The 26,448-nt window shown below is 53.2% G+C and overlaps 3 protein-coding genes across 4 annotated transcripts in view; 1 reads left to right on the forward strand and 2 right to left on the reverse strand.

Moving 5' to 3' along the window:
• Positions 1-1,582, reverse strand: POMC (proopiomelanocortin). Its single transcript, XM_042887500.1, has 2 exons — positions 1,454-1,582; positions 1-621 (listed from the first exon to the last, which is right to left on the reverse strand). Exons 1-2 carry the CDS (start codon positions 1,580-1,582, stop codon positions 1-3), a joined length of 750 nt encoding a protein of 249 aa, XP_042743434.1.
• An 8,149-nt stretch (positions 1,583-9,731) lies between these two features.
• LOC122188842 (angiopoietin-related protein 7-like) lies at positions 9,732-17,896 on the forward strand. Its single transcript, XM_042887470.1, has 6 exons — positions 9,732-10,193; positions 13,831-14,053; positions 14,771-14,908; positions 15,816-16,032; positions 17,244-17,439; positions 17,750-17,896. The coding sequence occupies exons 1-6, from the start codon at positions 9,732-9,734 to the stop codon at positions 17,894-17,896; spliced, it is 1,383 nt and encodes a 460-aa protein (XP_042743404.1).
• A 3,573-nt stretch (positions 17,897-21,469) lies between these two features.
• STMN4 (stathmin 4) overlaps positions 21,470-26,448 on the reverse strand; it is a 5,760-nt gene continuing 781 nt past the window's right edge. The window contains exons 2-6 of one of the 2 annotated variants that reach the window (XM_042887506.1): positions 24,312-24,369; positions 23,787-23,882; positions 22,884-23,092; positions 22,494-22,685; positions 21,470-21,649 (exon numbers count right to left, since the gene is read on the reverse strand). In XM_042887506.1, the coding sequence (XP_042743440.1) occupies positions 21,590-21,649; positions 22,494-22,685; positions 22,884-23,092; positions 23,787-23,882; positions 24,312-24,324 (570 nt within the window). In that variant the 5' untranslated portion in view covers positions 24,325-24,369 and the 3' untranslated portion in view covers positions 21,470-21,589. Of the gene's footprint in view, positions 22,067-22,493; positions 22,686-22,883; positions 23,093-23,786; positions 23,883-24,311; positions 24,370-26,448 lie in introns of both variants that reach the window. The other variant, XM_042887505.1, reaches the window with a different exon arrangement.

Below are 26,448 nucleotides of genomic sequence, written 5' to 3' on the forward strand. Positions count from 1 at the left end.
TCACTGAGCCTTCTTGTAGGCGCTTTTGACGATGGCGTTTTTGAACAGAGTCATCAGCGGCGTCTGGCTGTGCTCCAGGGTCATGAAGCCGCCGTAGCGCTTGTCCTTCAGCGGCGCGTGCCAGCGGAAGTGCCGCATGCGGTACGAGCCGCCGTCCTTCTTTTCCTCCTCGCCTTCCTCCTCCTGCTCTTCCTCTTCCAAGAGGCCGAGGGGATCCTCGTCGGCCGCCATCTCCCTCCGGAACTCCACGGGGTAGCTCTCGGCCGACTCCTCGTCCACGCTGTTGGGGTACACCTTGATGGGTCTCCTCTTCCGTCCCACCGGTTTGCCCCAGCGGAAATGCTCCATGGAGTAGGAGCGCTTCCCTTCCTCTCGCTCCAACCCTTCTCCATCTTCCTCCTCCCCGGGGGGGCGGTGGGGTGATGTGATGGGCAGGGCGAGGCCGGCCACCTCCTCCCTTTTATGCCCTCCGCTGCTGCTGTTGCGACGGCCGAACTTGTTCCAGCGGAAATGGCTCATCACGTACTTGCGGATGCTCTCGGAGAGGGGCTGCAGGTGCCCGTTGCCGGGGTACACGGGTGCCTCGGCCGACAGCTCAGCTCGGCACGCCTTGGCACACGCCTGCACGGGGCAAAATGGAATCATGAAATCTTTCAGCTTGGAAAAGACCTCTAAGGTCACCAAGTCCAAGTGTCAGCCCGCTCCACCATGCCCGGTCACCATGTCCCCAAGTGTGTTGTGTCACGGTTCTGGAACACCTCCAGGGATGGTGACCCCACAGCCCACCGGGCAGCTGTGCCACTGCTTCACCACTCTTTCAGGGAAGAAATCTTTCCTAATGTGCAACCTGTGGCCTTGGTGACGTTCCCATGCAAGCGCCACTCTATGTGTCCTCCAGGGGGAGCATGGAGCATCCAACACATCCTGTGGGGATGTAAAAGGTGCTGGGGGAGCACGGACCACACATGGAGGCTGTGCGTTGGGTCCCCAAAACACACTCAGCCCCTGCAGAGGATGAACCATAACCACCATCCCGTTACCACTCTCTGATTTCCTTGTTTGTCCCACGTAGGAGGGATGACATCAGTTCGAAAACTGATTTTACCCAACACGAAGATGTTCTTTAAGATGAAAGTGATGAGGCAGTGGAAGGGAGAAGCTGTGGGTGCCCCATCCCTGGATGGGGTTTTGGGCAACCTCATCTGGTGAGAGATCACCCTGTGGCAGGGGTTGGAGCTGGGCGAGCTTTGAGGTCCCTTCTCAGCCAAACCACTCTGAGATTCTGTGACTCTATGAGGCCAAAAGGCATGAGCGCACCAAAACCCACAGATCACGGTGCCCAAGGCATCACTCCACCTTGCCGTGTGTCACCCAGCACGGACAGCATCCCGTCACCTCTTCCATTGGGGTTACAAGCAAACCAAGCCCGGGGCAGCCCCACGCTCCCACTTACCAAAACACCAGCCTCGGTGGCCAGGTCCTGGCACTTGCTGCTCTCCCAGCATGGACCGCTGGCAGTGGTGGGGTGGCACAGCAGCAACCCCAGCACCACAGGCAGGCTGCGGCACAGCGCACCCTGCATCCTACCGGCAAGGGATGGGCACCCAAACTGCAGAGGAGCTACAGAAAAAAAAAGAAAAAATAATAACTATTTGCCCAAATATGGGGCTGCTGCTTCTTGCTGGGATTGCATCCCCTCCTTCCAGCCCTTTGTGGCTTTGCTATCGCCATCCTTTGCCTCCGAAATCCCAGCTCCTTTGTCACCTGCGTGAACACCCGGCTTTGCAGGTGACAGCTGCTGCCTTGAGGATTTCTGCCCCTCCTGAGAGCCACAGGCAGACGAGTGATGCTGCCAGGGAAAGCTGCCTGCAGGCTGTAGCCCCTGCAAACCCCCCTCAAGCTGAAATGATACATGAAATAACATCAGATCATCACTTGGGAAGCACTCTGGGAGATGCTGGAGGTGTCGGGGATGCTGGTGCGCTCAGGGATGGCTCTGCTGCTGTGCAAAGGATTTGCTAAAACAGACCCAGGCTGAGGCTGGAAGCTGAAGGCTGTGCTGCAGGGACTGCTTTGGGTGAGTCCAGACAAGGTGAGGGTTGTGGTGACGGCAGCAGAGCCATGCGGATGGATGTATCCATGCACTTTGCTTTTGCCAAGCCCAACTCTTTCCCAAGTTGTTTTTAACTTTGTGGGGACTCACGTGGTTCACCTTGGGAGTGCCAAGGGAGGAAAACCCCATCCCACAATTTAGAAAACAATAGGCAAGTTAATGAAAATCTCATCCTGCTCCATAGAGAGCGGACGAAGTGTGGGCATGGAGGTGCTTTTTGCTCTTTTGCCCCAATATCGTGGGAGCAGCCGCCTGGGACCTCCCAGCTCTGGCACAGCAGTGCTGGATCTGAGACTGCTGGGACACTTCTGTAACGCATCAGCACACGGTAACCCAAAAAAGCAGAGAATAAAGGGTGGCAGAGGCTGGGGGCAGGGATGCATAAAGCATTTCACTGAGGAGGGTGATTTATCTCCTTGCTGCCGTCCATCTAACCGTGCAAACAACCCACCCAAGATTTTGCAACCAAGATTTTGCCGAGTTTCCCCCTTCCCCGCACCCCCCGGAGGTGCCCTTCTGGGCCATGCCGCATCCCTGAGGTCTCACCTGTGGCGTGGGCTGGAGCGCAGCCACCACCGTCCCCGTTTCCCGGAGAGCGCGTCTGCAACGTCCCCGCATCCCCGCTGCCTTATATACCCCCAGCGCCGCGTCGCAGCCGCCCTCTGGATGGCCCTTGGGGGTGGGGGCGGAGATGGGGACGGAGGGACACTTCCAGGTAGCGAACAAAAGCGGAGCAGCGGGGGGCACGGTGCAGATGTGGCTGTCCCCGAGGTGGATGGGATTAGCATCTCCCTGCCAGCTGCAGCCAGCCAAGTTTTCCAGGCGAAGCTGCTAATTGCTTTCGGGAACAGGGGGGTCGGACGGAAAGCGCTTTACTGGGTGTTTGGTGCAGGGGCATCTGTTCCTTTTTGGGGATCAGGCGTGGGAGGGCTCCGTGCTCCGACGGGTGCTGGGGGTGTGGGGTTGGCTTTTGGTGGGATAAAGGGTTGTTGTCTTTTAAACAAACCTCTTGGGATGGCACCACACACAGCCCCCTCCCTGTGCACAAACCCTTGATCTCTCTGCTTTACCACACTGCTTTTGCCTGCAGATTCCTCCCCCGCAGCAAGGAACCCAAGGCTTACCAGGATTCGTTTTCTTTAGGTCTCACCTGGGCTGCCTTATATGTAAAATACAGTGCTGTAGGGGCTGCCAGGAGGCTCCTCCGGGCACTGGGACCAAGCAACGTGCAAGTGAGCAGAAAGAGTGCTCCCCTCCTGCAAGGGGATGTGGGTGCTCCCCTCTTGCAATGGGATTTGGATTCTCTCCTCTTGCAATGTGATGCGGGGTGCATGAGGTTGGCGTTGCTTCTTTGGGATGGTGCACAAAGCTCCATCACAGGTTCCATTTCACCCATCCTGGCATTTCAGTTTGCTTCATGCTTTCCCCAGTCCCCCAGTCTCCCCTAGATCCAGGAGACCTCTGTGTCACAAGCAATTCATATCTCTTAACTGTATTATCTGCCTCCACCCTCCCTGGCAGATCCCCTGCTATGCAATATTTTTTCATGACGGAGAGCTATTCCGAATGCTTTATGGCCAAAAAGGAGCGATGATTCCCACTTTAAAAGCTCTTTCATCTTTATTAGGCCTCTCTGAGCCAGTTATTTTTATAAGGAAGAAATCAGTTTAGGAAATAGGGAAATTTCGTTGAGGTGAGGCGTTGGGATGAAGAATGCCTCCACACTGACCAGCTTTGGTGCAGCCCTCAAAGCTTGGTCTAAGCCCATCCTCTGAGCTCCCTATGGCACCTCCCAGAAGCCCAGAGCCTCAGGATGGTTGGGTTCCCAGCTCTACGGCCAGGGGCTGTGGGAGATCCCCAAGGAGGACCCCCAGAGCTCTCCACCCCCTGTGCCAGGGCTCGACACTCACCCAGCACTGCAGTGCTGCTGATGGGCAGCTCTTGAGCTCCAGGCTGTGCCCTGTGCCCCTGGGCTGCCCCAGGCACTGTTGAGCAGAGCTCTGCCACATTCCCTTGCACTTCCTGTGGGGATTTATGGCCAAGGTGTGATCCCCCAAGGCCTACTGAGGGCACTGCTGCCTGAGCATTCCCGGAGCTGGGGCTGGCTCTTCCTGGGCAGCATCACCAGCAGCAAGACATGGTCCATAGAATCATAAAGGCTAGAGAACACCTCTAAGATCAAGTCCAGCTGCCAATTCATCACCATCATGCTCACTTACAGAGTCATTTGTGCTGAAGAAGACCTTTGAGGTCATCAAGTCCAACTGCTGACCGGTCATCACCATGCCTAATCACAGACTCACAGAATCATTAAGGCCAAAAAAGACCTCTTAAACCACCATCACCCCAACTCAAATCCAACTCCAACCCACCCCCACCATGCCCACTAAACCTCGGTGCCACATCTCCACGGTTCTTGAACACCCCCAGGGACAGTGACTCCATCACATCACTGGGCAGCTGGTGCCAATGGCTGACACAGCAAGGCTGGAGGCTGAATTTTGGAATGCCTTGGGCAAGGGCTGATGGCTTTGCCATGCTGTTGTCCCCAGGGAGGATCACCTGCAGGTGAGCAGCTCATCGGCCACATGATTTCTGGCCTTTCCATTTTAATTTGTTGAGCAAGTCGCACTTTTGTGCAAATGAGTTCTGGGCTGGGGTGTGAATTTCACAGCTGCACTCAAATCCTGCTGGGCTGTGAACAGCAGTGCTGGGGCTTGTAAGGGCCTTCTGACAGCCACGTAGTGCTGCCCAGAGCCACATCCCTCCAGCGTCACATCTCCACCTTGCAGCCACATGCTGTGTGCTGCTGGGTCATCCCCATCCCTATAATCTCAGGTTAGAGATTTCTTGCAGTGCTTTACAGAGTTGACCTGGTGGCTCTTGCTGGTTTCCCCATTAGAGTAGGACATTTCTGGGAGCAGACATAGGAGTGATTACTGCCGAGCACATACATTGAAATGCAAGCTGTCTTTTTTCTCTTGGTGAAAAATGGTTGTGCTTGGCCATATGTTCACTACCATCACCATCACAATCCCATCACCAGCCTCTTGCTCCCACGGTCATTGGATTGGAGTCAGATGAAGGCACTTGGGTATTTGGCTAGGAAGAGGCAAACGAAGGCATGTGAGGCTCTGAAGTGTTTGATAGGATGCTCTGCGTCACTGAGAAGCTCCAATGGACCTGCTGGTCCCTCAGCAGTGATGAGTATCCATGCAAAAGAGTGGGGAGTGTGACAGCCTGCTGCACGGGATGCCCTTTCCAAGCTGCTACTCACTCCAATCCAGTAGCTGTCAATGGCAGAAGGCGGTCATTAACTACTGCACTTTGCTTTTGGACTGAACTCTGCTCACTTCAGCTCCTGGATTTGGAGCTGTCCTGCTCTATGCAGTGCTGGGTTAGCCCAGGGCAGAGCCATCCTGGGGGGAAAACTGGGTGAGGTACAGTCAGGACCCCCAAATTACCCTGTTATGTATTTTGCCCAATTGCACATTTTCTTCTCTCATTCCTGTTGCCTTTCTTGAGCTGTTCTCCTTTTTGAGCTGGTTGCATCCTGCAGGCATACACTTGCCAGGCACAACAAAGCTGTGATGCATGCACACGCCTGCACACTTTGCCCTGTGCTCATACACGTTTGCACGCCTGGAGCCAAATCCCTGATTACTGCCCGTGCCCCTAAGAGGGATTACAGCTTCTTAGGGGGGATCTGGCTGTGGGTTGGGATCAGAAGCCTGGCAGGGGCTTCCTTCCTGTAACTCAGCTCCTACACCATATTCCTGCGTTCCAACTGAACCCAGCTCCGTCTCCATTCCACCCCTTTCTGCTCCCAGCTGGCACCCAGATGAAGCATGGGGAGGATGCCCAAAGGCATCACTGGTGGCTGGGGTGACGCCAGTTACGTGATTCTGCACTGGGGGTCTGGAAGAAAAGTGGGTGGCAAAGCTAATGGCAAAACCAATGGTAAAGCTAGTGGGCAATGCTGATGGCAAAGCTGCGGTGGCAGTACATTCTGGCATCTTGTTCAGCACTGCAACAGACTGGGTGGCACTTGGGTGGCAGATCTGCAAGGACTGCAATGCTGGCCATGTCCTCAGTCCTACCACTGTGTTTGAGGATCGACAAGGATGGGTCTGGGGAGCTGGGAAAGCCCTGGGACACTTGGCTCTGAAGTGGCTCCAGGTCTGCATTGCCTGCTTAGAGATGGGCTGCTTATACTCTCCAAGAGGCCAAGGTAGGCTCAGGGAATACTGAATTTTGGGGATCTCTTTATTCCATGGGCTAGAAATGAGAAATGGAGAAGCATGATGGTTTTTTCTTTTTTTTTTTTAATATTTCCTCCTCAAAGAGTCTGCACACTGAGGAGAGTCAAAAGCTGGCTCAGCAAGGCTGCAGTGTGTGGGTAGGGTCAATGGGGACCTCATGTCCTGGAGAAATGAATGTGGTGCTTCTCTGAGCTGTGATGAATCTCAGCTGTGTTGCCCATAGGGAATAGGGACCTCTGTCATGGGTGTTGCCAGAATTAGGGACCTCCAGTATGCGGACTGAACTCGGATGGTTTGATCTGCACGGCCCATCCACTGCTCTTTGTAGAAGGGTGTGAATTTGGGATGGAGCAGAAAGAGCAGGAGATGCCCACAGAAACAGTATGTGTTAGGGAGGATTGAGAAAAAGTCATGGTGCTGGTCCAGGCTTCACGATGACCCTTAACAGCATCTTCATAATGCGCAATCTGCATCGATGGCTTTGGGAGTGTGCAGGTGTGGTTCGAGAAACATGGAGATGTGGCACTGAGGGACATGGTCAGTGGGCCTGGTGGTGGTGGGTTGGGGTTGGACTTGATGATCATAGAGGCCTGAATGGTTCTGTGGTTCTGTGTATGGTTGTATGAAAGAGTTGGCCAAGGGGTCCCAGGAGTTGGCTTTGGTTTGACCCTGTGCCATCAGAGAGGATGCAGCTGACGTACATCCACGAACATGGAAAGGATGCTGGGGACAGTGAGCCAAGCGCTCAACCTTGGGCATTTCAGAGCTCCGTGGTTATGACCATGCACATCACCTGGGCTCCCGCTGAATTCCTCCCCCCTCTCCCTTCCCTCTTCCCTTTTCACTAAATGCTCCCCGAAGAGCTCAGACATCAATCGAAGGCAGTCGAAATGGCTGTGCTTTGTCTCCCTGAAGAGGCAGCTCCAGCGCAGCCCTGCCTGGCCGCCCCACAGCCGCGTGCAGGGCCCATTTTCACATCTCTCTTTGTGAAGGAGCAGCCTTGAGCTAAACGGCACTCGAGGAGCATTGAACGAAATGTTCGTTCACCTCTTCCATGTGGCACTCAGCGCCCGTCTCCGCCTCTGACGCTAATGATCCGGACGAGTTTTTTCCGAGTATAATGGGGAAAAGAAATGAAAGGCAAAGGGGCTGGAGGAAGGGAGGTGAGATGCATTTAGAAGCCCAAACATTCACGGGGAAAGTGGCTCCTGAGTGGCCACACAAAGGCCCGGCTGTGCCCGGCTCCGTCCCTCCTCCAGCTTGCCTCCCCCGCCACCTCCGGCCCCGCAGCGGGACCAGAAGGATGGGGATAATGGATTGCATTATCAGCAAGCACGTTAAATGTCCAACCACTCATGTGCAATAAAGAGAAGCTGGTCTTTAGCTAATCGCACTGGAGGAGCTCTCAGCTGGGGTTTGAGAGCGAAATGTTTCCCTTCGTCTCCCGCCTCAAGACTGCCCCATAAGGAGCTGGCTGTGGGGTGCTGGAAAAGACCACTCAGATCACCAGGTCCAATATCAACCCATCCCCGCCATGCCCACTAGCCGTGTCCCTTGTCTATTAAACCGTGTCCATAGGAATCCTACCATCACCTCCCATCTTACCACAGCACCCTGGTTGTCTCCTGGGGTGGCTCTGGAGGGAGAATGTCCACACCTGAGCAGCAGAGTGGTGGATCTCATGGTGGGATCTGCTATTGCAATGAAGGGCTGCAGCCCAAATGGCACCAGCAGAAAGTCTCCGTATCAACGTTGCAGGAGATGTGTGCCCAGAGGTGACGAGTCTTCCGAAAGACCCTTCCACAGCCTTTTGAAGGACTCATGAGGTTTAACAACTCTCCAAACCACGTGAGCAGATGTTTGCTGATGAACCTGCCCTTCTCCAGGATGTTTCTGCGCTTTTAGAGGCCATGTGAGCATCTCCTTTGTGAGAATAAGCCTGTGAATATCACCTGGAAACTCTTCGTAAAATGAAGAAAACCCAATGCAGTTTGTCCATCGTGGAAACCTCTGGTTCCAGCTTACATTCCTGCATCAGAATGATTAGCATATTTAATTAAGCAAACCTGTTGACATTTCTAACTGGTTAGATTAACAGTTTTTCTTCTCCCAAGGAGAAGCAGAAGGATCAGAACTGCCCACTCCCCCTGGAGAGATGCACACAAATGGATTCATGCAGCCGGCAGGGTTTCTGGGCAGAAGGAAAGCCCAGGGAGCAAGTGGGCTTTTCACAAAAATGAAGAGCCTAGGACATCCAATAAATGGATCTGCTCCAGGCCCCGAGTCTCCAACCACAGCAGGGGGATCCTTTTCTCTCCCAAAGTACTGGCACGGGTCAGGTGGATGCTGGAAGAAAGGAGGAGCCAGCTCTCTGCTCCTCGTGAGGATGGGATGGGAGGTTCTAGGAGCAGGGTGCCATGCCCTCCTGCCGAGATGTTGGCTTAATCCCCCGTGTGCTGATAAGGTCACGCCAGGACCCGTGCTCCTCCCTCCCGTGCGTTGTCTGAGTCTGGTGGCTCTCTTGGCCCTATTTATAGTGCGGTGAGAGGATCAGGGGGAATCAGTGCCCAGCAGCCCCGACGCTCACCCCACTTCCCACAGACAGTCCCTGCTCGCTGCCTGCTGCCGGAGCACCAAAGCAGCCCTCGTGAAGGTATGTGCTGGCACCGCAGGCATGGGGTGTCAAGGGGAGCAAACCTACCACATCTCCATTCCCAGAAGGATGGGATGGGGATATTTTTTTTGTTGAGAGAAAGGTGCGGAGCAGGGCTGCGGTGTGGTGGCATGGTGGGGAGCCCCAGTGTTGGAAAGCTCTGGCTGATTTCTTTGAATAAAAAGACAAATTACATATTTGTCTCACACTGATGGTGGCAAGGTCACCATCCCACCATCCACCCTTGCACCTGAAGTCACCTGGATTAATAAACCCATAGCTATAGGGAAACACTGACTTCAGCAAGGCCATCTAGCCACTCCCAGGGATGGGTTGGAGGTCTAACCCTGCCCAGGTATTCTGCTGGGTGTTCTGTGTCACGACTAGAGCCCCAGGACCATGTCCTGAATCTCTGGGGTGCAATAGAGGTGATGGAGGGGGTTTGGAAGATGGTGGACCCTGATATGCTGAGTGGAAGGCAGCATGTTGGGTTGGGTTGGATTGGGCTGGGTTGGATTGCATTGGGTTGAACTGGATTTGGTTGGGTTGGGTTGCATTGTGTTGGATTGGATTAGGTTGGGTTGGGTTGAGTTGTGTTGAGTTGTGTTGGGTTGATTTTGTTGCTCATTCCTACCAGCTCTGGTCTACATTTCAAAGAGTGTCGGAGCAGCAGGATGCTCAGAAAGACAACACCTCTCTATGCATGGTCCTGCGCAGACATAAAACCCTGTCCAACGTGGTGACGGGGCCACCCCTGGGGACCATCCTCAGCATCCCGATGGAGCTCTGCCTCAGCACTGGCTTTGCTGAGGCACGTTGGCTCTCCCTCCTCTTTCTGGCCGCACTGAGTGTTCCCTCACTGCCAAAATCCCTGCCCGCAGCGTATGGTGACAATGAAGGGACTCAGGAGGGCACAGGCCTGATTCAGTGTGGGGAGTACAGCAACCAGGTGCTGCCCAATGGCCGCTGCAAGATCGTGGCCACGCTGCCCCAGGGGGATGAGCAGCGGTGCCCAGACATGTTTCGCTGTACCGACGAGGTGTCCTATTGGCTCCACGAGAATGAGGAACGCAAGCAGCAGATCCTGGAGCTGCGGGAGCTGATCTCGGAGCTGCAGGAAGAGCTGAGAAACCACCGGCATCGCATCAAGGTCCTGGAGCTCCAGGTAAAGCTGTCCTTGGTAGGTTCCCTCTGTGTGGTGCTTCTGGTTGCAGGGAGAGGACGCTGGGAAGCTCATAGTGTTGTTGTGACCACATATTGGGATATCCATTAAACCCCTCTTACTGTGCTGGCTCAGAGGCCTTCCAGCACTAAATCTCTCTTATCATGAGCCACAAACCCTCTGGTGTTTTATCTGTGGCCCTGCTGTGAGACGAATAAGACCTCCACCTCTGAACCTGCCTAGAATGGGTTGGAGTTGCTGATCCATGCCATTGCCCACGAGCAAAAACAACTAGAGCTGAAATTTTAGGTAGTCAGGGAGGAGACACATCTTAGGAGGCCACAGTTGAACCAAATCCCAGGTAGCCAGGTCTGAGCTCCCTGCGTAATACAGGGCAGGGAACTGCAGTCAGCAAGGAACAATTTGGCTGGAAGGATATTGTGTAAAACTCAACAACTGTAAGCAAGTCTTGTCTTTGGGAGAGATGAGGTCTGATATGGGCTGGCACTAAGAACTGATGTGACTCACGCACTGTTTGGCTTCGTCTCCTTGCCTACACCCTTCCCTTGGGCTCCCTCATTGCAAAGCTTCCCCTTCCCAGGCTTGGTGTGCTCATGTGGGGCTTTGTTTCCATACCTCCCTCCACAAAACGTTCTCATCTGCCCCACACAGGGCATGACTCACAGTTTTGCCATATGCCAGATGCCTGCAACTGTAGGTCCATGTGAGAGACCCAGGTTTGTGTGTCTTGGGTACTGTGGTCATTCTCGCCATCTGCCCTTTTGGACCATGACGTTTACATCATGCAGACCAAAGCTCTCTCCTGCATCCACCACTGTGACCCACCTAGGGAGACCTCGCTCACCCCTATTCCACTTTTCTTCTGTCTCCTCACACTGGGACCAGAACAGATCTTCTAGCCTTCACTTCTCATGTCTATGCCCTAGTTACATCCATACCCTTAGGACTGTTCAACCCATTCTTCCCCAGTTCCAGCTTGAAGAGGATAGATTTAGGTTAGATATAAGCAAAAAGCCTCTTACACTGAGGGTGGTGAGGCACTGGAACAGCCCAATGATGTGGTTGATGCTCTGTCCCTGGAGACTCTCAAGGTGAGGCTGCACCAGGCCCTGGGCAACATGATCAAGCTGTGGTGTCCCCATTCATTGCAGGGGAGTTGGACTAAATGGCCTTTAAAAGCCCCTTCAAACTTTAAGGATTCTATGATTCTAAGAAAAGTTGTAGAGATGTGGCACTGAAGGACATGGTCAGTGAGCGTGGTGGGGTGGGATGGGCTGGGTTGGGCCTGATGATGCTGGGGCTGTTTTCCAACCTTAATGATTCTATGGTTCTATAATTCTGTGCTTGGAAGACCTCATTCACATGCAAAGACACAGTCACTGTGTGACCTAAGCCTGTGATCCCTTTTCTACTCCAAGAACCATAGAATCACTCAGGTTGGAAAAGACCCTTACGATCCCCAAGTCCAACCCCAACCCACCCCACCATGCCCACTGACCGTGTCCTTCAGTGCCACATTGCCTCAGTTCTGGAACACCTCCAGGGACGGTGATCCCACCACCTCCCTGGGCAGCTGTGCCACTGCAGCACTGCTCTTTCTGAGAGGAAATGTTGCCCAACATCCACCCTGAACCTCCACTGGCACAACATGAGGCCATCACCCCTCCTATCAATTATCCACTTGATAATTCCTGCGCCTTTGCACTTAGTTTATTCTGCTTTTCCCTGTTAATTGCTGGGGTTTTTTTTTGCACAGAATAGTCCTTCACTAGATAGCACAGTGAAGTGGATGTTTTCTTGGGTTGGTGGTGGTTGGGTGGTGGTTGATGGGGATGCTTCTGGAGCAGCTGCCGATGATGGCATTCCTCCTACCCACACCTAGAATGTATATGTAATTGTCTCCGTGGGATCCAGCAGATCCTGAGACAGAGATCTGAGCAGTGAATGTGGAGACACTAACACTGCTGAGGCTCCTTGGATGTCTCCAGGTGACAGGAATGAACTGGGAGACCTTGTTTCTACTTAATGGAAGCCCAGGTGGGCAACACTTAAGGGGTTTTGTCTGCTGTGGGGTGCTGCTGGGCTCCTCACACTACTGGGAGAGCAGAGAGCAAGGGGCACACAGGCATCCCCAGGCAGCCTCCAGCCCCACTGAGATGTCCCCAGGAAGGTCACACCTTGAGAACAGTGCCACCAAGGTACAGCTACAAGGGAGAAGGGATGGTCTCTGGGATCTTTTGAAGTCCCTTTGGGTTGGACTTTGGTTGGAAAGGACCCTGAGCAACTGCAGCTGGCTTTGCAGTCACTCTGCATTCCCTGCTGTGTCCACCACCCAGCCTGGACAGGTATCTCCGCATCCCTTCCTCCCACCCAGGAGCTGCTGCTCCCTTAATCCACCATCATAAATCACCTCTTGCTGGTTTGCCATCAGTCCTTCTCCTGGCGCTTGGTGTGGGCTTGTCCATTCAAGCAGACATCTCTCTGAGCTCTGCATCCCGAGGTGATGGAGAGCAGCACACAGCTCCTCCCCTCATAACAGGGACACCAAAATGGGTCAGAATGAGTGGTCCCTTCTCTGCCTCAGGATGAGTCCCACGAAAACCCATCACCAGCCACTGTCTGGGGCGAAGCATCGTGGGTTTACTCAAAGAGCTGGAGCGTGGGTGCAGGCTGCCGCTGTCGGTCATGGCTCACAGAGCAGAGCTGATGAATGGGAGAGACAGAGATGTTGCAGCCCTGATAAGGAAAACACCACGTTGTCGCATGCCGTAATTTCCATTTTGCTGCCACTGCTTGGGATCCTATGAGCAACACATGGGTGAGCATGGCACCAGGGCCTGGCAATGCTCGGGTAGCACTGGGAAGGATGCTACCTTGAGTTATTGGTACCAAAACTCGCAGTGTTGTACCATCTCCTGGGAACAGCAATGTGTCCTGGCAGCAGTGGGTGGCAGGGACTGAGCTGTGAGCCAGGTCCTTGGGAAGAAAACACTCTCTGGCTGCATGAGCCCCTTCTAGCTGAAGGAAATACACCTACTGTGGTTCTGCAGATGGCTGGGCATGCCTTCAGGGTGATGCTGTTGGGAGATAGCCATGATACAGGGTCCCATGTCAACCATGCTGGCAGAGCATCCCATGTCACAGCACAGGGACCACCAGCAGGGCAGGAGAGAAGAAGGGGAGGCTGTGGGAAAAGCAGCATCCCTGCAGTGCAGGTAAAGGGCTGGGGGCTCCCGGACCCCAAAGGAATGGGTGGTGCAGGGGTAGGGAGGGTATTTCAGCTCGGCTGCTGCAGGGTTCGGAGGGGCTGCCTAAAGCCTGCTCTGCCACCTAACGGGCAGCCCGAGGAGCACCGAGCAAGGCAGGTGAGCACCTCTCGAGTGACTGCATCTGGACAGTGTTTTACAAGGCAAACCCAATGGTGGTGCGGTTCCAGGCTGGAGAATACATGGGGAGCAATCATGGGGAGCTTGCACTGCTCTGTCAGCACTAGGTTTGTCTATGTGCATCCTGCTTGGGGGGATAGGAAGGTTGCGGGCTCTGCAAAGGGCTGGGGGCTGCAGAGTGAGGGTGAGGCCATCAGCGCATCCTCCCAAACCATTTGTATCCTTATCTGCAGCATGAAGAGGCAGCTGGGAGGAACCACAGCCTGGAGCAGCGGGTACAGGACCTGGAGCAGAGGTACAGCGAGGCCAGCACCCTGCAGCACATCCAGGCCACGCTGCTCTACGACATGCAGGCACAGATCAACAACATCTCCGTGCTGACCGACTGGGTCTGGCGCAACCCCACCTGCCTCAACCCTGCTGAGATGAGGCTGCAGGAGGAGATGGAGCGGCCAGGTGATGGGGAGGTGCTGGGGTGGGGGATTCATAGTCATGGAGTGGAGAAAAGGCCTTATGTCACAGAATCCCAGGGCGGTTTGGGTTGGAAGGAACCTTACAGCCCATCCAGTTCCAAATCACTAGTCTTTTGCCACCCACCAGATCATGCTGCCCAGGGCCCCATCCAACCTGGCCTTGAGCACCTTCAGGGATGGGTCACCCACAGCTCTCAGGACAGCAGTGCCAGAACCTCGCCACCCTCTGAGTACAGAATTTCTTCCCAACACCAAATCCAAATCTCCCGTTTTAGTTTTAAATCATTCCCTTTTGTCCTGTCCCTATCAGACCACGTAAAAAGTCCATCTCCATCTTTGTATTCAATTTATCATCTCTCTTTAAAAGCTGAGAGGAGCCAGTGTCTGCCTTTCCAGCGAGGAGCATCCATTGCATGACTCATGTGTTGCACACGCAGGAGCCACTAATGGCTTTCACCTACCAACCTTGATCCAATCTGAGCTGGTGACGTCAGGGGGAAAGGCGTGTTTCTCCTCCCTGAGCCAACTGGTCTGAGACTTTTCCATTGCGCTGGTGTAAAGCTCTTATGGCCATTCATATAATGGTTGAGACACTGGGAACAGTTCCAGCAGGACAGGCTTCCAAACTCCTCCACGCCCTGCGCTTATCTCTTCTCCATCTTATGTGCTGAAAATGACATTTCTCTGCTTTCTTGCTCAGATATGAGGCACGTCAGGAACTGCCCCATTGACTGCGCTTCTGTTTACTACAACGGGCTCCGTCGATCTGGGATCTACAGCATCATGCCCTCTGTTGGAGGGATGCCCATCGAAGTGCTGTGTGACATGGACACTGAAGGTACTGCACCTACACCATCTCCCAGCAAAACTCGGGGTGGGGGCTGCCTAACCTGAGAGCTGTACCTTACCTGAGCTGTTTGGGGATTGTATTACAGTCAGTGAGAGCAGCATCTCCAGAAGGGCTGAACCACTCCATTGGTGAAATAAGGGGTTTGGATGAATAACTCTAACCAGATATTATGGCTCTCGCACAGATACTTTTGTGGATGAAGCCTCCCAGACCCTTGATTATCTAATTATCTATACACAACGTATCACCGTCATACCTAGGCAGAAAATTACTCACAAAATTGGTTTACAATACTCACGTTTTGTAAGAACACTGTCAACTGACAGGGAAAAATGGTGGATGGTCAGTTCTTTGCCCCATGGATCTGCTCTGGATAGGATGAATGTGTCACATCAACACATCGCATGCTGGACTGTCAGGTGGGAGGGCTTTGACTGCCCCCATGTAGGCAACTCGTTAATGGGGAACATTAACTCAAAGGATCTACAGGTGATGGCAGCTCTGGGATATGAGTGCTTGTTAAGAAGCAGACTGCTCTGACAATGTGATCTCTATTATGTCATTACTGTTATTTGCATGACCATTGCCACAATCTTGGACACCGCGGGGTGACAGCCTGTACAAACAGCAAATGAAAACGTGGCCTCGGTCCCTTCCTAAATCTTACAATACTGGAATGAAATGAGAGAGGAGAGAGGGGTTTGGACAGATGGGAGAGCAGATGGAGACAGTGAGACAATACTGTAAGAGACCTCATGTGCCTCTATGGTGCTGTGGGAACAGTACACATAATCTCCATACTTCAGGAGACACCCACAGATGGGTCCTCAAAGATGTCACTGTGTGCTGGCAGTGGGACCCACAGACATCACCCTTTTGCTTCCTTCCCTGGCAGGTGGGGGCTGGACTGTCATCCAGAAGCGTCAGGATGGCTCAGTTGACTTCAACAGGACCTGGAATGAATATAGGGAGGGCTTTGGGGATCTGAATGGTGAATTCTGGCTGGGCAATGAGAACATCCACAAGATAACGAGCCAAGGAGACTACTCTCTGCGTATTGACATGGAGGACTGGAACAGCAAGCACAAGCATGCCTTCTACCAGATCTTCAGGTAGGCTTTCCCTGGTTCTTGGTAGATGCAAATGGTTCAATGCCAGAAGACACTGAATGATAGGATGTTCTCAAGTTTTGCTCAGGTCGGATGTTAGGAAATGTTTCTTCTCATAAAGAGCAGTGCTGCAGTGGCACAGCTGCCCAGGGAGGTGGTGGGGTCCCCAAACCTGGAGGTATTCCAGTACTGTGGGGATGTGGCACTGAGGGACACAGTGGGCAGTGGACAATATTGGTGGTAAGTGGTGGTTGGACTTGATCTTAGAGGTCTTTTCCAACCTGAATGATTCTATAAAACCTGCAGGTATGGGAATCCCACTGTGGCACAGTCCCCTGCAGCTGAGAGGTGATTCTGCTCAGATTACCAATCTCAGTGTCAAAAACAGGGGCTTGAATCCCATGTTTTTTTCTGGCAGATTCTCCAGCATCTCCATTCTTTGGGGTCATGTTTTCATTTTTACCCCCTCTATTCGTGGATTTTACCTGTTGTGTGTGACATAATGTTATTCAGCATCTGCAGCTCTTTCCCTCCTCTGGTGTTTGTATTACCCATACCACATCAGCCACATCCTTTCTTAAGCAAGGGTGACCAGGGCTGCCCAGATGAAATACTTCCTTCTCTGAGCTGGAAATGGTTGTGGGTGACTGTGGAATTGCCTGCCATGGGAGGGTGTGCAAGGCAGCAGGGAACATCTGGAGCTTGCAGGCTTAGAGTAGGCACCAAAATAGCTGGATCTATTTAAAAACAAAACAAAACATTACCTGAAAGTGCCTTGCAACATCCTTTGCCATCAAACACGTGCTCTGAATGGTCACCCGACCTTTCTCATAAGATGTCTTGTGCAATGGCAGTGACCTTCAACCCTTGCTAGCCCAGGGCTAATTACTAATTGTCTCTGTATAGGTGAAGAATAAGATGCTTACTTTGTGGCGAGGAGGCAGTACTGTGTAATTAGGGAACTGTCTTGCCAAAGCTGCCGAAGCCCTTTATTGTGGTTTTAGAGTCACAGTCTGCCCAGCTCAAACCTGTAAGAGCTGCCCTGAGTCACGACACAAGCATGCACATCCCACAGAATGGAGAAATACGATGTCTTTGGCTTTCAGAGGTGATGAATCACAGCGGGGATCACGGCCAGAGCAGCTCAACGATTTCTAGGTGTCCCCACCAGGAATGCAGGCTTTGCACTCCTCACCTGCATCCTTTGCTTGCAGCATTGAGGACGAGGCCAACTCTTACCGCCTGCACGTGGATGGGTTCAGCGGGACGGTGGAGGATTCCTTTGCCTGGTACCACAACAAGAGGAGCTTCAGCACGCCCGACTCAGGGAACATCTGTGCTGAGATCTCCCACGGGGGCTGGTGGTACCACCAGTGCTTCTTCTCCAACCTCAATGGGGTGTACTACAAGGTGAGGCGCAGGGCCAAGGAGCCGGGTGTTAGCACACACAGTGCTTCTTCAGTGCCATAGGCCAGACACCAGCATTAAGGCATGCCGTGGCTTGGGACCGCGTGATGGAAGCTCACAGTGCGGGGTGATTCATGCGACCTGAGTTGCCACCTCCACTGGGAGCATGTGAAAAATGTTGAGCTTTAGGTGCTCTTGTCACTGCGTCGCCGTTAAGCTCTTTGCTCGGTGTTTCAGAGCAATCTTTTTTTCGGATGCTCTCATCCAGATGACATTTCTCATGCCCAGCCATCTCTCTTTCTCTGCGTCCCAGGGTGGCCGATACTCCATTAAGAACCGCAAGATCCTCGGGCCGGACGGCGTTGTGTGGTACTCGTGGAAGGACACAGACTACTACTCCCTGAGGAAGGTGGTCATGATGATTCGACCACGCACTTTCCGGCCCCACATCTCCCCATGAAGGAGCCATGGGCGTTCTTCAATCCACCTAAGAGTGAATGCTGGTAACAGAGGGCTGGAAATAGCTTGTTGTGAGGAAAAACTAGAGACCGAGGAACCGAGCCACCATCCTTCCTGAATTGAACCAACAGCCGAAGTGTCAAGGCCTTCAGCAAGGGACTGGGGGATAAAAGCCCTTCTGACAACATGGAGGTGGGTGATGAGAACTCCTTTGCAGAGATGAGCATGGAGCTTGCTGGCTCTCCAGGTAGCAGCAGTCCTTGGTGTGCTTGGGCTTCCTCAGGACCCGAGCCCAAATCTGGGCATTGGTTTTAGCTGGATGATGGGAGTTTATGTCGAAAAACGGAGATGCTGAGTAACCTGGATGCAAATCTGGCTGTAATTTCAAGCCAGGAATCTTGTGGACATTTTCCACATAGGACGCGATTGATCAGTTCTTTCTCTGTAAAAGGTGAGCATCTCTCTGGGCATGGCTGTTTCTGTGCTCAGGTGGCCATGTGTGTTTTTAGTACTGAAGACCCACCACTATCACAACACAGATGTCCTAGGGTGGGTTCAAGGTGCTAAGGCAGCCCTGGGGATGTGGGGAAACCAAGGTTGGATGGAATCCATAGATGGATTCATGGGAAAAATAGGAGGAAAGTCTGCAGTGGTCCCTGCTTCTGTAGCAGGGACAATTTATCTGCAACAATGACACTCCAAATAATAGGATTTAAGAATCAAATTGTTGACTGCTTTCCATTTTCCATTCTGTCTTCACCTTTCCAACCTTTTGCTGGCAAAGAACTTCTGATGAACTTTCTATCCACCTTAAAAGTGGTCTTCAGGAATGGTTAGGTATGACATTAAGTCTTCTTTAACTGCCTTACTCTGGATAAAGATTGTCACTGTTCGCTTTTAATTTTTGTAGCCACCTTTCAAGCATTCTAAAAATGAGTATCCCCATGACATATTATTATTACAATAATATAAACAATATTATTTGTGGTTTGCCTTGGTAGCCTTCTATGGCAGTTGTTTCCAAGACTGATGGCGTTTGGGAGTTGCAATGCAATGCCCTATGCTGTTGTGCCATCATGTGCAAGGAGCATCAGGGCACTACCAGTGATGAATGGAGAGCTCTCTTGCTTCATGACATGAGTGTCTTGCTTGGCACCATCCTTTTAGGGTCCTGGCTCCTTGTTGCCCTCACTGGGCAGCCCTGTGGACCCACGTAGCACGTTTGTTGCTATGTCTGCAATTGAACTTTGCATCCTGCTGGGGGTCTAGCTACATGACCCGGCATGATTTTGTGCCCAAGTCAGAAGAAAGTCTGGAACAGTTCTCTTCTGATGTCTTGTGTCAATGATAGCATTTCCATCCGTGTGATAATTGGAACCCAGTGCATCCACTGGGCATGGAGATCACCTGCCCGTGCTCCATAGGTCTCCATGGCTGGAAAAGGCATCTGAACTGGGGATGGAAGAAACACAACAAAGTCAACAAAAGCTCCTTGGTGTGTGTGGCCTGAGGCTAGGCTGGCAAACACCTTGAGTGGGGAGAAAGTGCTGGGGAAGAGGAAGAACAGGGAAGTGTTATATTAGCTGTTGTATGATACAGTGCTGAAAGCACTGGAGATATGCCATCCACAGGCTTCTCCCCAGCACAAGTTGTGGTCTCCTGGCTCTGCTCCCCATGTCCCCACTGCCCTCCTCAAAGATTCTGGGGCCTTTCTATGTCCCCATGGCAGGAGCTCCCTCAGCATCTCCCTGCCTCCTCCATCCTCAGCCCAGCACAGGTTCCTCTTTCCATCGTGTCATGATTTTTCCACCCCTTCAGGCTCCTCTTGGCACATGCTGTTGTGGTCTATGACGTAGAGTCCTTGGGTGGAGCAATATATTCTCTTCTTCTCTAGTTTCTTTTATTTTAAAATGTTTATTAAAATAAGATGCACTAAACAAAGAGTGATTTTTGCTGTGGGTTTACACAGCTCCTACAAATCTGCTGGTGATCAGCCTCAAGAATCGTGCTGATGTACAAGAGCTATGCATCTTGCCACTCCTTTTGCCTGTGGCTCTTCTTCCCTTTTAACAGGCTTTTCTGTTGCCCCCTGCTCCTCTCCCACAGAGGATGAGTGTGATGAGTACTGGGCATCACAACCCTGCTTCCATAGGGAGGTCTGGATTCCTTCTGGGATTTGCATTAATGCTGGCACTGAATCCCACACCCATGGGAGCACCTACTCCTTGGTTGGCACCCATCTTGCAAGGCTTTCCAGGGCCAAGACATCCTTGGCTCTGAAGGAAAGAAAGCTTGTTTCCTTTGGTAAACTGGTTCTAAATTTTACCCCAACCCAAAAGAAGACAATGCACACACACCACACACTGCACAGGTCATGAGAAAACAAAAGAAATGCCAAGGCAGTTTATTTACAATTGTTGTATACAAAAAAAAGGACAGCTCGTGCCACAGCTAGAACAGCCCCCTCCATTTCCTTCACACACTGCCTTCTCCCACACTCCCATTTTCGACAGCCCCTCATGGCTCAAGGCTGGCCCCACCCCGGCCCCAGGATCCAGGCAAGAATCTCATGGCATGAGAAAAGACGTGGCTCCCCCTGGATCTGAATCAGTGCTAGGAGAACCTTATCTGGCCATAGAGGAGACTGAGACCTTGGTTTGGAGCAGGGTTAGAGGTGCCCGGGTCAGGCTGCATTGGGTGTATCCCATCCCTGCTTCCCAGCGTGGGGTCATAGAATCATAGCATGGCTTAGGTTGGAGGGGACCTTAAAGATCATCTAGTTCCAACCTTCTGCCATGGGCAGTGCTGCCACCCACCAAATCAGGTTGCCCTGGGCTCCTTCCAACCTGCCCTTGAGTGCCTCCAGGGGTGAGGCACCCATAGCTTCTCTGGGCAGCCTATGCCACTGCTGGTCCTCTTTGCCTCTTGGTTTTTTTTTGTTTTTTTTTTTTTTGTTCCATCACAGTTTCCACAACCTTGCCCAGTTTCCCTCTCCTGCTCCAGCACTCGCTATTCTAACACCCATTTAAGCTGCTGACTCTGAAAGGGGATTTCATCCAAGAGTGCCCGAGAAGATGAGCCTTAGGAGATCTCTTACAAAATCCAGCAGCTCTTTGGGAAGTCATGGGGTTTTCCAAATTCACCCTTGGAAAGGGTCATCCTGCAGCCAACTAAAGCCTTTGGACTCCCTCCAATGAGGGCTCTCCTCGCCCCCTCCTCAAAACAGTGCTGTGAGGTCTGTGGGGCTGTAAGTTCCAAATCCAGGCCTTGAAGATGAGGCGGGATGGAGAGAGGAGGGTCACTGAGAGATGCCATTGCCCCACTGGGGTGGGACAGAGGAGAATCACTGCTGGAGGGGCTCTTGCCTGCCCAGCACCAAACGAAAGTCACACACAATGCACATTCCCCCTTTCCCTCCCCACCCACTCCATCCCCACCTCTCTGGCCCCAGGCTGGATCCTTCCGACCTCCTGGGCGGGCGGCGCTGATGGACCCCATGGAAATGGTCGCCTCGAAGCCCACCCGTCCGCTCGCCTCCCTCCCCACCCTCCCCAAAACGACTAGGATGGCTTCACTGGTCAACTCTGTACATTCACAAACAACAAAAGCAGAGGGACGTCCCTTTCCGCCGGCCGGCCCGGTGCTGCGGCAGCCTCCAACACCTCCCGGAGCTGTCAGTCCAAACATCGCCTCTTTACCTGGAGGCCTCTTCCTTGAGCTCCTTGTTTTTCCTCACTTCTTCTGCATGTTTGTCCTGTGGGGAGGTGGGAGGGAAGGAGGGACGCGTTAGATCGCCCGACTTCGGGACGGCGGCTTCGCAGGGGTTTCGAAGGCACGAGGTTCGTCCCCGCGGGGACACCGGTGGGTCAACAGCATCCTCTCCTCCCCCAGGGTGTTTTAAGGACGGTGGAGGCACTCAGGGACAGACAGAACGATTGTCCTTGCCCTCTATCTAGGAGGTAGACGTCCACCAGACAAGATGGAGCGGGAACCCCGAGGAGATGGGGCGAGCTCGGATTGTCCGCCATTATCTCGTACTCTCTGCCTCTGACCCAAGGCTGGCTGAGGAGCTTGGAGAAGGGCACTGGGTGAGCTCCGTGCAGAAGGAATGGTTTGGAGGGAGCTGGAGGTGGTGAGGGTGGGACCTTCCGTGCGGAGGTTGGGAGCAGACCTGCTTCGGGGAGAGAGAGGAGGTGTCTGCTCACACCGGCAGGGTGGGAGCACCTCCGACGTGGCAGCATGGCCCCTCCAGCTCCCACCAGTACATCGGGCTCACAGTGTCCCCATGCGTGACCCCCCACCCCAGGTGGGACGTGGCACTGGGGTAGAAGAAGAGGCCCCCCATTGGTGGTGCCCCCAAGGGTTAGTGTCACTCCAAGAGCCATGTATCCCACCCCTGCTCTCCAGTGTGGGGTCGTAAAACCAAAGAATGGCTTAGATTGGAGCGGACCTTAAAGATCATCTAGTTCCAACCTCTTTTGATGGGCAGGGCTGCCAACCAGTAGATCAGGCTGCCCAGGGCCCCATCCAACCTGATCTGGTCCTGTGGCACCCTCCTGTTCCTGTGCATCCCCCCTCCATCCTCGCCAGGCCCTCACCTTCTCCTGCAAGCGCTCCAGCATGGCTGCTAAATGGGCCTCACGGTTCTCTTTGTTGGACTCCATCTTCTGCGCCAGCTTCTCCTTGGCCATTTTGATGAAGTTGTTGTTCTCCTCAATGGCCTTCTGGATGACCTCCCGCTCGTGCTCCCGCTTCTCTGCCAGGTGCTTCAACAGCTCGGCCTCTTGGTACTGTGCAGACAAAACCATGGCCATGTGGACCGCAGGGACCATAGGTTCCTTCCCATCCCAGCTGAAAATGTCCCCTCCAAACTAAGTGATGGCCCCAAAGTGGGCAGTGCCATGGGAGTGAGAATCCCAAGTGCAAGGCTGTGTGTCCCCATGGCACATCCCTATGTTGCGCTGCTGAGGAAGACCCCTTGTGCCTACCTTCCTCCTCTCCTCTGCTGCCTCTAGCTTCTTCTGGATCTCCTCCAGAGATGGGTCGCGCCGCCGGGGCAGTGAGGCATTGAACTCAGGAATGCCATCAAATGATGGGGGCTTCAGGATGACCTCGAAAGATTGCCCCGAGGTGCGCTTGTTGAGTTCGATGACTTCCATGTCGGAGATGACACACCAAGTGAGGTCTACCGTGTCTGCTGGAAGAGGGACTTGGTGTGACCTCCAGCACTGGCACATCCCACCCTCTGCCTCCCATGCCATGGGTGATGAATGGACTGAGAGCAGCCCTGCTGGGGAAAACCTTGGGGAGGCTGGTGGATGAAATGGACTGCCAGTGTTGGAGCCAGGCCAAAGGAGGGCCACAAAAATGACCAGAAACATGGAGCATCTCTTCTATGAAGAAGGGTTGAGAGAACTAGGGCTGTTCAGTCTCGAGAAAAGAAGGCTCCAGGGAGACCTGATAACAGCTTTCCAGTACCCAAAGGGGGCTTATGAGGAAGAAGTAGCCTTTTTGCCTGTAGTTACAGGACAAGGTGCAATGGCTTTAATTAGAAATAGGGTAGATTTAGATTGGAAATAGGGAGGCTGGTGAGGCACTGGTCCATGTGTACCAGAAAAGTTGTGGGTTTCCCATCACTTGAAGGGTTCAAAGTTGGATTGGATGGGGATTTGGTGCTCCAGTGAAAGATGTCTGTGTCTATGCAAGAGAGATTGGACGGTATCCCTTTGGCCCCAAATGATTCTTTATCTTTGGATAAGCACCCTACATGTCACCACCTTCCCATCTCTCCATGGTTTTCAAGCAAGACCCATACCCCAAATGCACCCCTTATTTCCACCCTCTATCCTGTGAGCTGGAGCAGGGAGCCCAGCCTACCCATTGGGTCCTACCTTCATACGTGTATGCTGGTTTGTTCAGGGGGTCTGAGAGGAAGCAGGAACAGAAGAGGGAGACGAGAGGCAGCTCCTTCATCTTCTCTTTGTAAGCTGGGGAGAGATGGTGGGAGTGGGGTCAGGATGTGGGAGCCTTGCCATTTGCCTGTGATGGGGGTGGTGGCTGGGATTGGAGTTTGCCCAGATGTTGCCAACAGGCTGATACAGGAGGGATAAACAAGGCATGTAAATGCATCGTGCAATGGGGAAACCAAGGCACTCAGTGATGGGATTCTTTTCTCAACACAGGAAGCATCCGTCCTGGTGCTTTAACCACGCATGTGACCCCTTGCCTGGCACTTCTGGGATGCCATTATCACCCCAGGGCAGGAATTAATCCAGGGCAGGATCATTTCTGGGTGGTCTGCATGAGGCCCTGCTCAGATGAGGGGCTCAGGGGATGCTCCAAAATGGAGTGGATGTCTGGATTGGGTACACAGAGCCACGTTGTCCCTTGTTCCCACACATGGCCCCACGACATACCGGCTAGAGTCATGGCTTGGCAATCCTTGAGTGTCTGCAGCAGCAACAATTCTGGGGCCTGGAGATGGAAAGAGGCAGGATCAGTGCGAGGGATCCAGAGCTGGGGAACATCACCCTTCCCTGTCCTCTCACCCTGGGACAGCTGCACACTGATACCGCAGCGCATGTACAGCCTGGGTTCTGGGGTGGGCACGTACTGGTGAGATCAAATGGGCACGTACTGGTGAGATGAGGTGGGTACATCGTGGTAAGATAGGATTGGTGTATGCTGGAGAGGTGGGATTAGCACACCCTGATAAGGTGGGATGCGCACATCTTGGTGAGATTGGATGGACATATGGTGATGGGATGGGATGAGCACACACTGGTGAGGTGGGATGGGCAGCTCCGTATGAGATGGGACTGGAACATACTGGTAAGGTGGACTGAGCACGCATTGGTGAGATGGGATGGGCACATCCTGGTGAGACGGGGTAGGGACACACTGGTCAGATATGCTGGACACCCAGTGGTGGAGTGGTATGAACTGAGGAACACTCAAATGATGGACACACACAGGTTTGCTGTGATGGTCTCATGCTGTTGGAATGGGTATCTGCTGGTGTGATGTGGCGTGTGAACACCAGCATAGTAAGCACAGGGGCTGTGATGTGATGGACACACACTGATGGCAGCAGCCAGCACAGTGCTTTGAGCATGCATAGTTCTTCCCTGCTCCACACTGCCCCATATTTGCACAACCACACGTGTGCCTATGCGTGACTGTGCCGTGACCAGCGTGCACCCACCCACCCACAGCCCATCACAAACAAGTGCAACCCTTATGCACAGCCTCTGCTGGTGCACGAGCTGGGGCTGTGCCATACCCCACGCCCTTATGCATCCTTCTACAAAATGGGAGCTCATATCTATGCATTTCCAGCAACCTCCCTGCAGACGCCCTGATCCTTCTCATCCTGTATTACCCCAGAAAGTCTCGACCCCTCCCCTCCCACTGGGATCCTACACAATACTCTCTTTAAATTTTGTTATCAACCTGAATGCTGCTTGGCAATGCTGCTGGGGGGGAAGAACTGGAATGGTGTGGTGACAGCCTGCAGGAACACATTGACTGCAGATGATCCCCTCTTTCTGGTGACCCTTGGAGCCAGGACTGCTCCGATGTGGGGTTACCCACAGGTGTGTAACCCTTCTGAGAGCTTTCCCCATTGCCTTCCCATAGAGTTTGGCTTTGAGCAGCTGCTGCCCAGCACGGTGCCAAGGTGGGGCAGGGATGCTCTGATGTGCTCACACAAGGCTGTGCCTGGAAATATGACAGCCTGGAGGAGAGAATTTGCCATGCTCCTGCCTACAAGCCTCCCATTTTTCCCCCAAGTCTTCATTTTGCCTGGGCTTTTATTGGGAACACGGTTGCATTTGGGCTCTAGAAATCCATTTTCTAGACCTGAATTTTATCTTCCAGATAAAATTCAGCCATTGCCTATCAGATCCCAGGGAGGAGGCTGAGGTCCATCCCTGTGCATGATGCCAGCTGGATCAAGCAGCCATTGGGGCACTCAGAGGATTCCCCCATTCCCAGAGGAGCTGGGTGTGGCTGGAGCCCTGCAGCAGGTCACCTCTGCCAGCTTCCTGCCATTATCAATAATTCAGTTACTATTGCCCTCTGGATGCCTCTGGGCACATCTGGGCACAGCTGGGGGCTGCAGGGTGGGGGTGAAGCTGGGTGGATGCTGCAGAGCCCCATCCAGGCATGACTGTGCCGGGGGAGCGGGGAGCATGGGAAAAGCCTTGGGATTAAAAGGAAAAAAAGGGTGTGGGGCAGGGGGGTTCCAGGCTGTAAGGACTGGGGGGGGGGGCTGCTTCTTGCTGTGTGGCTGGAGGGGGTTTGCCTCACTGGGGATGCTGAGCCTGCTGAGGTGAGGGTGCAAGTGTGGAAATGATCAACCCCCCCTCTTCCACGACCCCTCCCCAAACTTTTCAAGGCATTTATTTCCAGAAACTAACCCCTCAATACACCCATCCAAAGCTATACATCTATCCAGAGCAACATTTGTCCAAAGCAGTACATCCGACGTCCAACCCCCATCCATCCATCCATCCATCCATCCATCCATCCATCCATCCATCCATCCATCCA

The sequence above is a fragment of the Lagopus leucura genome, unplaced genomic scaffold (assembly GCF_019238085.1).
Source record: "Lagopus leucura isolate 7727_CA_CO unplaced genomic scaffold, USGS_WTPT01 Super-Scaffold_100088, whole genome shotgun sequence".
Lineage (NCBI taxonomy): Eukaryota > Metazoa > Chordata > Aves > Galliformes > Phasianidae > Lagopus > Lagopus leucura.